We start from the raw sequence: 14,258 nt of genomic DNA, 5'->3' as shown, positions 1-14,258 counted from the left end.
ACCTGGGGACACTAATCAAATTAGAGGACAAATCGGTCATCGGGAAACTTGATTTACTTTTTCCTAGCATTTGCCAATTCATTAAATCAGATATGATCTCCAAATAGTTTTTCTCAGATTCCTTTTTTTTTGGAGAGGGAGGGGCACAAGGGGTATTTAATTCATCTTGATATTTGGTGGAAAACGGAAGAGTAGGGTACAAATGAGATGGTCCAAAATGGCTACCGGTATGTTCCTGAAAATGGGTAAATAGATATTGAATCTAGACTAAAATATTGTGTACAGATATAAAAAAAATTAGAAGGGGCATTAATTAGAAGGCTATTCATTGCATTTGAAGGGGTGGATTTAATGAGCGCCATTACCTTTTTTGCCCTAGACCCAATGAGGTAAAAGATGTGGGAGGATTGTAGATTTGATTAGTGATATGCTGAAAGGAGACAGGTGGGCTTAATGACATTGGTGTCAAGGGGGAGAGAAGTATGATGAGAGACAGAGAGAAGGGGAGAGAGAGAGATAGAAGAGATAAAGATAGAAGAGAGAAAAATAGAGGATAGAGAGAGACAGATATATATATATATATATAGAGAGAGAGAGAGAGAGAGAGAGAGATGAAGGGGAGGGTTGTTGGGAGAAAGGGAAAGATAAAGAGCTCTCTCTCTGTATATTTCTCTTTCTCTACATCCCTTAATGTTGTCTATGTAATAAGGGTAAGTTTTAGGGGAACATTTTATTAATTAAAAAATTTATGAAAGACAAACAAGCATTCAGCATAATATAAAAAAAGGAATACCTAAGGAACAGAGAGATTCTAGGCATTCATTCTCTCCACCTTCCCATTTTAAGCCAGAAATAGAATGCGTGTATGACCTTAGAGATGAAAATGGAGATATGAATCCTTCATTGGCATGACCATTAAAAGCATCAGAGGTCATCATTTCTAGACTATTGCCCATGAAAAGAAAGCGGAACATGGGTATATTATGTTTCTGTTCAAAAACCCTCTCATCGAATTTAGGATTAGTTGTCTTCATATATTTGAGGAGTATCTTCAAATATCCAGTCAAACAACTTAATTTAATTCCCAATCACACATGTGCATCAATTGTGTTTTTTGTTGAACAAAATTATCCACAATATTCAGTAATGTTGTTGCATATTTTGTGATCCAAATTAAAGAAAAATCCCATGATCCACAATCATACCTATCTGTTACAATTCAAAATGACTGGCAGACATACTGATAGCAAGCATTTCCACCTTTAACTTTGGTTTCATAACTCAGCAGAGGTTTATATGAGGTTTGTAACAAATCCCGGTTGAGAGTGGAAGCGGCCGTCCTCATCTAACATCTGTTGTCGCATCAAACAATGGATGATTTGGGCGGGATTCGGGGAACCTCACCGATGATTTTGACAGCTGCAGAGGAAAACACGTGTCATGCTCTAGTGAGTGGGTTGCTTGCTGTGGTGAACGCCCGCCCAAACCCTGATATTATTGATCTGCTGGAGGGGTTGTCACGTCTCTCTGTGCAAATATTTGTGATGCGTTGGCATGAGATGTGAGATTTATCGTACGTTAGGATCGGTGTAACCCCTCTGAATTCAGGTCAGGCAGAAAGGGAAAAACTGTAACTTCAACAAATATTTGTTATGGACAAGCTTGTGTGATGTGTCCAGTTTGTCAAGATATACATGCAATAAACATGTTTTTTTCTTGACATATTTATATCTTTCTATTTTTTTTAATTGTACATGTAGTAATATTTCTGTGTTCCAGCAATGTTTTTATTGATCCAAATTATCCTAGATGCAAACTGATACATCATATACTATATCAATTACTTCAGAGAAGCCCAGGATACTATATTTGATTGTTTGTTTTTTCAATCTTCAATTTCTCATTTCTCTCTCTCTCTCTTTGTTTCCCTTGCATTTTACTCTTTCGCTTTCTCTGTTTTTATTCTTTTTGTGAGCTCCGTTAGTCTTTGTTCCATCTTCTCTCCTCTTACCTCCTCTTACCTTTCCTCCTCTTCTTCTCTTCTCTTCTCTTCTCATCTATCTCTTTCCCTATCTGCTCACCTTTTTTTTCTATCTCAACAAACATCTCTTAAGGAGCTCCCTAACCATTTTAAATTGTCCTTTAAAAAATATATATATATATGAATCTTATAAATGATGACACCCTTCATTGCTGTCAGCTTCTGTAAAGGTTACAACCTACATAACGTTGATCACCACACATTAACCAGTTGACTACTGAATTTTCTTGTTCCCATAGACTTAATACAGGAACCACCAGGGACCCGCTTCACAAAGCCTTTTTTCAATGACAAATGACCAAAATCAGTGACAAATCTACTGATAACCAATCAGAAGCAAGGATCTCAGTAGCTTATAACAAAGACTGTCACTTGTCACTGATGACAAGTTTTGTTAAACGGGCCCCTGGTTCCCATATGCAATGGGTTCACTACCTTAGAACTGATAAGCAAATTCACACACACAATAACCTATCCTCCCTATCTGCTTTTGTTCTCCACCCCCACCCCCTACACAGTGCCTTCACAGCCAAGATGCAGGAACACCATCCCGCCCCCACGCGCAAGCCCCTTAACCGCAGCACCAGCAGCACAGACATGTACATGTACGAGAAGAACGAGGGCAGTATCTCCGACTCTGCGGCCGAGCAGGGAAGCGTGGAGGGCAAGAAGAGACGTGGTTCCATCGCCAAGGTTGCCTCTCTAGTCGGTCTCTCAAAGAAGAGTAACAGCACCTCAAATTTGGCAGGTACGTGAGAAGCATCTTCTAATATTCTGATAGGTTCCTCTTTTAATCAGTTTGAGGGGTGGGTTAACCTTTAATTTCTTTTTTCTAAATAATGGATTTCTTCAATATGCTTTTTGATCATTTTCCCATTTTTAGTGATATTAAATTTAATGTATCCAATCACAAGCTTCCTTCCTTCATCCACTTCAAATATGATTACCGAAAATCCCTTGAATATCATTCTTTTATCATACAGGAAGTAAATGTATTCTTATTTTCAGACAGACTAGCCTGATTGCTTATACTTGTACAAGATTTTCATGGCAGAGCATTGAACTTTCCTGTCTTACCTTTGTAAGGAACATTTTTAGATTAAAATTGCATTCTTTAAGTATGGAATAAGAAACCTAAAGGTAAAAACATTAATATGAGAAGACTTTACTTGAATAATTTTCTTTCTTTTTTCTTCTTTTTACTCGGAACTCGTTATTTCTTTGATAAACTCTTTAATTTGAAACAAAATCGATTTTGTCTATTTGCAAATTATAATCTATTCAATGCCATAAAATTGTGTTTTTCAGGTAAGAAACCTCGGGCAAGCATACAACGAAGCGAGGAAGTGTTGCCAATGGAAATGAGAGATCGATTGCAGAAGCAGGCTAGTCGAGAGAGCAACGACGGCAGCATCTGTAGCTTTGGCAGTGATAGCTCTAGTAGGTGAGTACTCATCCGCAGAAGGTTTGGTTTGTAGAGGTGTCATGGTCTAGTGACTGGATATTATTAAGCACTATACAAAGACTATTATTTTTATCATTATTACCACACAAAACACTATATGTGGGACTGGCTTAATTATTCTTAAAATAAATGCCCTACAGTTTACTCTGACAATAGAAGATTGCATAAGATGAATATCTTAAACTCCATTGGTAGTCTTACATAAGGTCCATTGTCTCTGAAGATACATGCAACAGATTATTTTAATGTGTTCATATCTCATCTAGATAGCATAATAAAGTGCAAATCTTTCTCCTCTCTCTCTCTTTTGTACTCTCTTTTGAGTAGACTCTGTCAATACCATAGCCATATTTTGAGCATATATGTCTTTGAACGTATAAAGGCATTTGAAGATATAATAATAATATGGTTATTTATATAGTGCCGATATCGGCCAGGTTCTGACGCTTATGGCGCTTTACACATATTACCCTGGTCGTGTTTAGAGCAAGGAGGGCTGCTATCCCAAATCCCTGAACCCAGCGTTAGTGCCCTTCTAGTCCTCAGCAGACAATTTATCTGTATTAATATGTATCCTTTTTAATATCTCTTTTAATAAAACACATTCATTATATCCTCTTCATGAAGTCTCTTTGAAGCAGAAGGGTGTTACCTCAGAGTCTGTCAAATGATTTGAGTTAAAACCCTTCTGGCTCCAAAAGGATGACATATTTCTTAATAAGCATAAATCTCTTATTCTCAATTGTCCCTGCAGCTTTATGCTCCCAGCCAACTTCCGCTTCGGTGGGGAGAGCCAGTTCAACGACTTCCTGGACGGACTGGGGCCCTCTCAGTTGGTGGGACGCCAAGCACTAGGGTCTCCCTGGATGGGGGACATTCAACTTAGTCTGGAGGACAAGCGGGGTAACCTGGAGGTGGAAGTCATCAGGGCAAGGAGTCTGGTTGCCAAGCCAGGGGTCAAAGTTCCCCCAGGTAAGGAGAAGATATACTTTCCTCCAGGTCATGTGGTCAGCAGGTCCATTGTCTCTTAAGATATGTGCAGATTATTTCAATATATTCATATCTCATCCGGATAGCATAATTAAGTGCAAATCTTTTGCCTCTCTCATTTTTTTACTCTTTGGAATATACTTAGGCCTACAGATTTGCATTAACATGTGTTAGAAAATGTGGTGTAATTTTTTTCAATTTGAGTTAGATTTTATAAGTGAAAGTCAGTATTGCTATAGCCTTTAGTGTTTAATCTTTTATAGGTAAGTGTAATAGGTCATTAGATGGAAAATAAAAAATTATGAAATGGGGTATTATATTTGAATCCTCATTTCATTTTTGATTTTGGAATTGTTTTAAGTTGAGGTTGAAAATTTCTGCTAATATTCAAAACGATAATAAGAACCAATGTCTGACCTTCTGGCTCTCAACAGTAGATGAACTGTTCTTTCTTCTCTGCTTGAACTGTTCAACCAGCTCTCTTTGAAACTGTGTAACTAATCACAAGCATCTCATTACATGATGGTTTCCCTAAAAGTTCTTTGATTTCAATAACATTTCTTTTCTCCTTTTTGTCTCCTCTTGTATTCCATCCCCATGCAGCTCCCTATGTAAAGGTGTATCTGATGGACGGAAAGCACTGCGTGGCCAAGCTGAAGACAAAGATTGCCCGTAAGACGCTGGATCCGCTTTACCAGCAGACACTCAAGTTCATAGAGGACGACCACAGCAACAAGGTACTGCAGATCACCGTCTGGGGCGACTACGGCCGTCTGGAGCGCAAGATATTCATGGGGGTCGCGCAAATCCTGCTTTCTGAGCTCGATCTCTCACACCCTGTCATGGGGTGGTACAAACTGTTCAACACATCGTCCGTAGCGGACATTCACCAGCGGGGCTCCATCTCATCTCTTGAGGGGTCCATGGTATCCCTGGCCAGTACAAAATGAGGATCCCTGACCTGACATAGCTTTTTAGTTGTCATCTTATCTTATCTTAATCTCTTTTGAGCTAGGAAGGGGTGACAGGATGCTGCATTTGTTGCGGAGGTTGCAGACATTGATCGATTTGCTGCAGGTGCCTGAGGATGGTTTCTAGAGAAGTCTGAGTTTGTCTGAAGATAGTACACCACTGTGTGGATCTTCAGGGCCAAGTTGTAGTGTAAAAGACCATCTTGGAGTTTGTAACAACATCTGTAACAATGCCCTAACTCACCCTGTTTCAAAGCAAGGGTGTAATTCTTTGGATATGGGCATTGCTAATTGTTGGGCATTTATCTTCCATTTTTTCTCTCGCAACCATGTGAGGTTGAGTAAAAGCCTCCTTAGGATAACTATCTTTAGTTGTTCTATGGGACTCCTGGTTACTGTGAGGTTATCATAAAATGCAAGATAAGGTCTTGATTGAGTTTGCTAGTCTGGAATCAAAGAAAAAGATGTGAAGATCACTCTGAAGCCCGCAAAATGTGGAGGTTCAAAGTTGAGGTTGTGGATACCAATGTATGCCTATTTTATTTAGCACTGTTGCCACCCCTGGTGTCATGCAGGCATTCTGAAGCACATTCCTATAGCAATGCTCTTTTAGTAAATCCACTTACAGAGCCAGAAGACACATTTTGCACTTTGAAATGAAAATTCTTTAATGAAAAGCCTTTAAAATCTGGAAACTGAAGTTTAAAATCTGACTGAGCTACTGCCCCGAGTTGTGTATCAAACAAATAAGTTTAAAAAACGATTTTACTTTCAGCCCAAATATGAGTAGAAGTGTCCATGGTCATAATCATGAATGAGTTATTACTTTTTCCAATGCGATCAGAATACCTTTATCTCAACTTTTACGTAAAAATTATGTCGCCCAATGTAAAATCATGCTTGCGTTGTTAAATAGAAATGTAATGCCCGATGCACACAAGATGTCATTGCGATAGCATTGTAAAAGCAATTAACCCATACGCAATCTGTGCACTGGTCACTTTCCAATTGCTTTTTATTTTGTAAGATGTGGCACTCACATAGGATATTGAAGACAACGACAGCCACAGTATCAGAAAAAAGACACATGTTGTGTAACAGGTCTTCAAGATACTGTCCTAAACTTTGACAACAATAACGTGATTGCCATTATTACTTAGTGTGTGGGGGTAATGTTTGCATGACACTGAATAGGCAAATCATTGATATGTAAGTTGCAGCCCTCTGGCTCTCCCTCCCACTAAATCCAATGAAGGGTCATTCCACAAGGTGCTAAATCCACAATGATCATTTTGAATGTAGAGGCGTTTCAACCCCATTCTTTTCTATGCACCTCAAACCATTTGGAATATGCCTGCATGCTTCGGCTTTACGGTTCATCCTCCCTGCAGATTGGCAACAATTTTCTGTAGACGAGGGAGGCACCTCTGTCATTTTTTCCTTTTAGCCCCGTCGCTGCTGATAGTAGTATCACCATATATTTAATTGATCATATTTTGGGCTTGTGGTATCGAAAGAATTATGTATGTGAGAAGAAGACCAACTTACTTACCCATTTTCATGTTTGTATGAAATTATACTGTATTTTGAATAAGCAACCCTTCTATATCTCGAAGACAAATATTGACATGATCAAAATTCCAAGCCTTCTTTTCCTGAATAAAAAGGGAAAGAAAACACTTGTGCCTACGATGTGCTAATAGGAGAAGAAAGGAAGCAGATGATACAGAAGACTAATAGTATGTTGGAAGTTTATGTACGTCAAGGGGTGAAGATGTTCTAATCTCCATTCTTTCAAATGTTTATTAATTGCTAAGAGGAACTTCCATACAAGTCTTAGATGTTGACTTGCTTTTGCACATGGTTGCAAAATCAGTTTGTTTGTTGTTTTATTAGCTGGTTTTGTTCCAGAGGAGTGATTTGTTTATTTCAGTAATTTGGGCAAAAGTAATATTGTCATAGATTAAGTTGTATCTTGTTAGTGGACAAAAGAGACAACTATTTGTTTTCTCCAGAAATAAACGGGATTTTCTCAAAACTAACAGTTTCAAGTTGGAATAGAAAGACACCAATCATATTGTGTGATAAAAGAACAGTAGCTTGTAACGTGGATTGATTGTTTTTTTTTAATTAATTTGTGCTAGACATATGTGCTATAATATTACATGTATCAACATCTTTATAGGATGTAATAGTTGACATTTTCGCTTGTATTTTCTTGATAAACACTATTCATATATTCCCTTCAATAATTGATTGGAAAAAATAGGAAAGAAGAAAAAAAATATTGAGATAATATATATCTCGTTCACCTAAATAGGGTATTTTTCTATTGTTGGTATATGCAAGTACTATAATCATACACTACATTTGTAGGAATGTAAGTTCTGTTTTGATTGGTCGGCTGGTAAGATACTGAGTATTTTCAACCAGTCACAGAAGCTGTTCAATAGGATGGGTGCTGGGAACCCTGGACAAACAGAACATGGAGGCCTAGAGGTTATAGAAAGAAAAAAAAAACGAAAAGGAGGAAAGATGAATTTACATCAATTTTTGATATTTTGTTACATGAATCATTATAAACACGGTAGGACATTATAGATTGGGTGCATACATACATTTCATTGACTTCAAAGAAAAACAGAACGCAAACTAGATGATTTGAACTTCATAGTAATAGTTAAAATATATTGTTGTGCCCTCCATACATAGGCTTACATATCTGTGAAAACCTACTGGCGTTGAGTACAAGTCTAACCTCACATTTTAACGAACTTAGACAATAGAGGTACACGCTTAGTCCTTCATAGTCTGGTAGATATAGATTTTAAATGGTACAAATTAAATTGAGTAGACTTTTGTGTTATGATTATCTCCACATACAATTTTTGTCATTTCAAATGCAATAACATCATGGGAAAAAATATATGTACATATGATAATCAATATCGTGTAAATACATAAACGCTTTGAAAGGTTGTACAGTCTGAATACAGACTGGCTTATAGTGCTTCAAATGAAAGAATTTCTTGGTTTAAGAGACGCAAGAAGGATTGTTTTCTGTAAAACGCTCTATCACTTAATGTCTGTTCTGTTGACTTTGTGCGTAATTGATATTGGACGATGTTTATTGTTATAACTGCAGATCATTATATTTATTGATATAGGGAAATTTTAAAATTCTATTGGATCTTCAGCTTTATCTGTATATTGAATGGGTGGTGAGATATAGATATATGAATATATATATTCTCTGGAAAGTATCTTGTATAGATGTTGTAGATGTAGTGGAAAAAATGCCTGTTACCAAAGAAACAAAGATTGTTAATATGATGGATTCTGGATTTAATGCTCCAAACAGCAGCACAAAATTGCATTCCAGTCAGAAGTGTCAAGAAAATTTTATTCCATATATTGCCGTTATTTGTTTGTTTTTGTTTTTGTTCATCAGACAGTCCCAAAGGCCACATTCCAAGAGACATTATTTTGGGTTCAAATAAATTTGGGTCTTGAAGCAGTTGTGGAAGTGCTTTAAAAAAAAGTGTGATCTGCATACAAATAGGACTGAAAATACTTACAATATTAAAATATCTGTCTCTTCCTTTTGATCAGTGGAAGAGAGAGTAAACAGAAAAATGGGCAATGCAAAGGGTGAAATGCTTGTATTTTGAATGTAGAAATAACCAACATTTATTGATAGTAATGAAAGGCAGATATTGAGGCATCTCTGAATTATGATATAAATTAAAAAAAACATCTTTGCTCTGATCATTCCTCTTTCTTAGTTACACAATAGTTTTATATGACTCTCATTTCATATGATATTCATCATACTATAAATATATATTCATAGATATTGATAACATTGTGAGATATACAATATAAAGAGTATGATATGAGAGACAAATTGATAGTGGATATGGTTGGATGTATAGAAAGTAGCGCTATGGTGGAATATAGAATATTATGTAAATGCAAGCATTTCTTTATTCTATATGTTTAAATGTTGTTATTTATGAATAAATGTTCAATACACATTATATTGCTGTTATATAATGTAAATAGGAGAAAGACACATTATAATATGATAAACATATAATTATTGAAGATATATATATATTAAGTAATCTTTCATGCTCATTATGTATATCTGTATACTGCTCATTTTGGAGAAAACAAACAAAGATAGATGTCTTAAACCAGTAGTAATCAAAATACCACATACGGTATGTAGTCATTTTAGTGGAAATATGTTAACCTTAAGCTGAGAAAATAGATAAATGTTCTTGTATTTGGTTTCTTTCATTCTAGATAAGATTGTTTTGTTGATTAGTTTGATTTTTAGATGTAGAAAAGTCAATTTTCATCACATGCCCAATGTATACATGTAATTTCTAATTCTGTACAAGATTATACTGATATTTACAAGTATTATATACCAATAATATGCAAATACGTAATGGACATTTATGGACTATTTACTACTTTTTAACGATTATATTTAGTGGATTTGATTTACGAATTGGAAACAAACGAAGAATTTGTTGTGGACCTCTTAATAGACGAAGAAAAAAATCCACGATACAGTCAATAAATAAATATATGTTATATGAATATGAATGTTGTTTATGTATCTACACGTATTTATATGTATCAGGTATATTGTACTTATGTATTTATATTCTATTCTGTATGAAACGTGACATTAGAACATATTTAGTTGAGCATAATCTATACTTTTGGTTTAGATGTTTATATGTTTCCCTTCTCAGTTCTTTGCAAATTATCATTCTCGATTCAACAATTTTGTCCAAATATTTGCCATTGCCTGCCATGGTGTAGACTGAAGCCCGCTCTAATATTTTTAAACATCATATTTTCCATGTTTGCTTCTTGAAAACTGATGTAACACATGAAAAAAACAAATGCATCATTTGCTGACTTGATCAACTGTTAATTCTTTTTCACCTTTCTTCCAAAATTGCTTATGGCACAAGTCCCTTTCTTGTTTTATTGTAGAATGTAAGAGTCGAGTGTTGGGTATTTTCATGACCTTTCCCATAATTGGACCAGCCTCGTTCCTGAAAAAATGGCTTTAACAGAGAGGCTGGGACAATGAATTTTTTTTCAGAAATAGTAAAGAGAGTAGAGTGTTGGTAGTTTCTATGCTTTCTTGAAAATATTTTGAGAAGGCTAAATTTGTTATACAAAATAAGCAACAAGAATTTTTTTTTGCGGCATGTGTGATTATTACTTTTATCATGCTCTATAAGTAAAGAACGTGATTGTTTTGTCCAATGCAAAGAAATGTCAGAATTTCAGAATTTATTTTTCTTTTGTTAAAATCGTATGAAGAAATTTCTTATTGAATAACTTGACGTAAAAAGTTGTTTATCAATTAAAGGCTACCACACTCCCTTTACAAAGCAATAAAATATTTTTGAATATTTAAATATACAGAAGGGTATGTTGAAGGGGAACATTTCAAGCTTTATTATTTTTAGGAAATGTTTCTGTCAAGGACAAGGGGAGCATATGATCAGAGGATGCATTGATAAGTTTCAGTGATATCTTTTTTAGTTGATCAAGGAGAGGTTTTAATATTTCATATCATTCCTTTGTTGCATCAGAGAAACATTGTAAATCAATCATGAACCCAATACTAATGGAAGTTAAGCGGTTCTTGTATTAAGCTTATGGGAATGACAGAATTCAGTAGGCGATGACGGTTCAAGGAAACGATTAAAGAATTTGTGCAATTCATGACTCTGTAACTTGTTGGTGGACCATTAAAAGGGCATTTACAAGAAAATTTGTTCTGCCATGCAATTACAGGAAGACAACAAAATAGTTTATCTTTCTCATTAAATTTATACAAATCAGGTTTTGTTTGCATCATTTAATACTGTTTGCTACAGGGATGATCATGTGTATTCGATAATGGGAAAAATTGCAATATGTGAACAGAAGACTGAAGTTATTTGTGTTTCTAAGCCATGACTACTGCCCTTTTTTGAAGACTGCACCATTTCCTTGCAATAGACATTCCCTCTTTTTCATACCAATCAAAATTGAACATTCATATGCCGATATCATTTCTACTTTTTCTGTTACCTTCTGAATGTTGTTGTGTATCGATGTAGAACAGAAAAAACCATGGCATAGAATTTAAATTGTGATATATCTTTTTGAAAAAAATATGTGGCTCTTTAATATAGTTAATGTAGGCAGAGTATTGACTTCATATAACCTTTCTGTGGGACCAAATCGTATAGTCTGTTTTTGAGCAATGTCTCACGTACAATGTGAAACATTGTTTTTGTTATCATATAAAAGCAGTTGAATAAAAAAAAAAGCAGTCAATGAATAGTCTCCTCCCAGTAGTTGATATTTGTTTTTGAGTAGTTATCTGATGATATATTTGCGATATACTTGCTATTAGTCACAAGGTATCCAAAAATTGATAAACATTATGATTCTTATGAATTTTGTTTGGACTTGTACTCATATAATATTATTATCATATTGATTTATGTCTCAGCATCTGAAAATGAATGGAACTTGTGATGATGAAGCAACGACTTTATTCAACGATTTCATTTATGTACTATCTGCACATCGGACTGTGATGTGTTTGATTTATGTATTATTATATTGTTTGCCATTATTTTCGAGTTATCCCTGTTTTTGTTCTTTATCAATATGATATGGATTATTAAAATGTTTCAATCCCTATAATGACAAATCAGTCTGAACAATTTATCTTTTAATGTGTCCTGTGTCATGATGTGAATTTGCAATGTGATGTAATGTTTGAGATCTGAGTGATGAATGTTTGAAAAGGGGCAGGTATAAATATTAGGTGATGAACTGTAATGATCTGCTAAACATGACTGGTCAAATTCTACAATTGGCAAAATTTCATCCAGAAATGCATATTACAAGTGAATTAAAAAAGTCGGTACTAAATTGACAATTTGCCAACAAAATATGGGGGGAAATGTGGTATGTTAAGAATACTCACCGATGTCAAATACGGAGAGAGAGAGAGAGAGAGAGAGAGAGAGAGAGAGAGAGAGAGCCCCTTTTTAGACTTCTCTTGTATGCCAGTTATCAAAGTCGCACGAGCAGTAATCACAATAATCTGAGTTTGTAGTCTGGTGGTTAGATCCTTGCAAAAGAATAACGACATAAATGTGCAGAGAAGGAAATGCCCTTTTTATGCATAATAATATTGTGACGATGATGATGATGTTGATAATAATGATTATCATGATGGTGGTGATGGTTATGAGGATAAAACATAATGATGATGATTATGTTGATATGATGATGCCGATGATTGTGATGATGAATGTTGACGTTGCTTATTGAAAAAAAGTTTTGAAAGATATTATGTCGGCGTATAGTATATAGTTTAAAGAAGATACAAGAGGGGAAAGATGGGATAGCTGACCAAGCTAGGAGTCGGTTCTCTGATCTACCAATATACCGGACTCGTGTGCATGGAGACAGGTCGGATATTGTTGGATGCTGCCCAGACAGAGGAACAGATAGACGAGCTGGATAGTTTTGTTTTCTTCTTTCTTTCTGAGTGACTGTTTTATGAGCCTTCAAACTGGGGCGGACAGAATGGGGGCAGAGTAGGCCTCGCTCTGTATACAAGCTGACAAAAGAGAGGTCGAATCACTATATACTTTTTTTTTAAAGTTCAATAGCCGAAACTAATAACGCAGCCTGCGCGCCACCTTCACATTCCCCCGTTGTTGTAAAAAGATGACGGTTGGATGATGTCGGCAATAATATTATTATGATTTTGTCATTGACTATAGGTGGCTGTCAGAATATTTGTATAACTACATAAATATTTTGATAACTGCATCGGCTCTTAGAAATATCAAATACGAACAAGAAAAAAACCCGCCTACGTATTTGATTATCAATTGATCTTGGGAACTATAGTGGTAAAGGTGGAAAATAAATGTTTAGAATTTCTATGCTGAAAAGTGTTTTTATGCTCATTATGTGTTAAGTGCATGTTTATGCCATTTATCTATTGACAATTTTCTTCTTCTTCTTCTTCCGGTTAAGTACAGACCGTCGTTGGCGTATTATCTTACTTGTGCTTATCGAGTGCCCAGATGAACAGTGCAAGTAAAAAATCTTTTGATCATTCTCTTGTCTAAAAAAAATTAATGTACGATAATCCATGAAACAAGGCGACAACTTTGTAAAAAAAAAAGGGTTCACGAAAACAAAGAGAGTGATTGAGAGGGAATGAAAGATAAGAGGAGAGGGGAGAAGATGAGAGAGAGAGAGAGAGAGAGAGAGAGAGAGAGAGAGAGAGGAGAGAGAGAGGGAGAGAGAGAGAGAGAGAGGGAGAGAGAGAGGGAGAGAGAGAGAGAGAGAGAGAGGGGGGGGGGAGTAACAAACCCTGAGTTCAATTTCTAAAATTCGTACGTGATAATCGAACGAACTGGTCCAAACTGGAGGAAGCAGAAGCAAAACATAATTATGAAAAAATAAGATTGTCGATAGAAATTTTGTTTCATAGCAAATAACGTCAGTCTATTAAAGTTGCGGGAAGGAAACGGGACTCCTTTTCCGCATTGATCAGTCACAGAGCGTCGTTTAGGTAACACTTTTGGATTTTGGGCCAATGTATGTCTTTCCTAGGGCTATAGGGACGTTCATAAAAGTGGCTTAGACTCTAAACCCATACCTTTTGATCCACAGTCCGGTGAGTGACTTATCCACTCAGCCAAAGCACCTCTTTTCTTTAGCACTTTTG

At 35.8% G+C, this 14,258-nt stretch overlaps 1 protein-coding gene across 3 annotated transcripts in view; it reads left to right on the top strand.

Moving 5' to 3' along the window:
• The window catches only part of LOC589670 (regulating synaptic membrane exocytosis protein 2), a 73,162-nt gene extending 65,176 nt beyond the window's left edge, over nucleotides 1-7,986 (top strand). For all 3 annotated transcript variants that reach the window (XM_030973882.1, XM_030973884.1, XM_030973883.1), the window contains 4 exons: nucleotides 2,560-2,789; nucleotides 3,350-3,485; nucleotides 4,261-4,478; nucleotides 5,100-7,986. In XM_030973882.1, coding sequence (XP_030829742.1) covers nucleotides 2,560-2,789; nucleotides 3,350-3,485; nucleotides 4,261-4,478; nucleotides 5,100-5,446 — 931 coding nt within the window. In that variant the 3' untranslated portion in view covers nucleotides 5,447-7,986. The remainder of the gene's footprint in view (nucleotides 1-2,559; nucleotides 2,790-3,349; nucleotides 3,486-4,260; nucleotides 4,479-5,099) is intronic.
• Nucleotides 7,987-14,258: the final 6,272 nt, after the last annotated feature.

Source organism: Strongylocentrotus purpuratus, unplaced genomic scaffold, assembly GCF_000002235.5.
Source record: "Strongylocentrotus purpuratus isolate Spur 01 unplaced genomic scaffold, Spur_5.0 spur5_scaffold_7, whole genome shotgun sequence".
In the NCBI taxonomy this organism is placed as follows: domain Eukaryota; kingdom Metazoa; phylum Echinodermata; class Echinoidea; order Camarodonta; family Strongylocentrotidae; genus Strongylocentrotus; species Strongylocentrotus purpuratus.
Note: the sequence above shows the minus strand (reverse complement) of the source record. Positions and strands in the feature narration are given on the sequence as shown.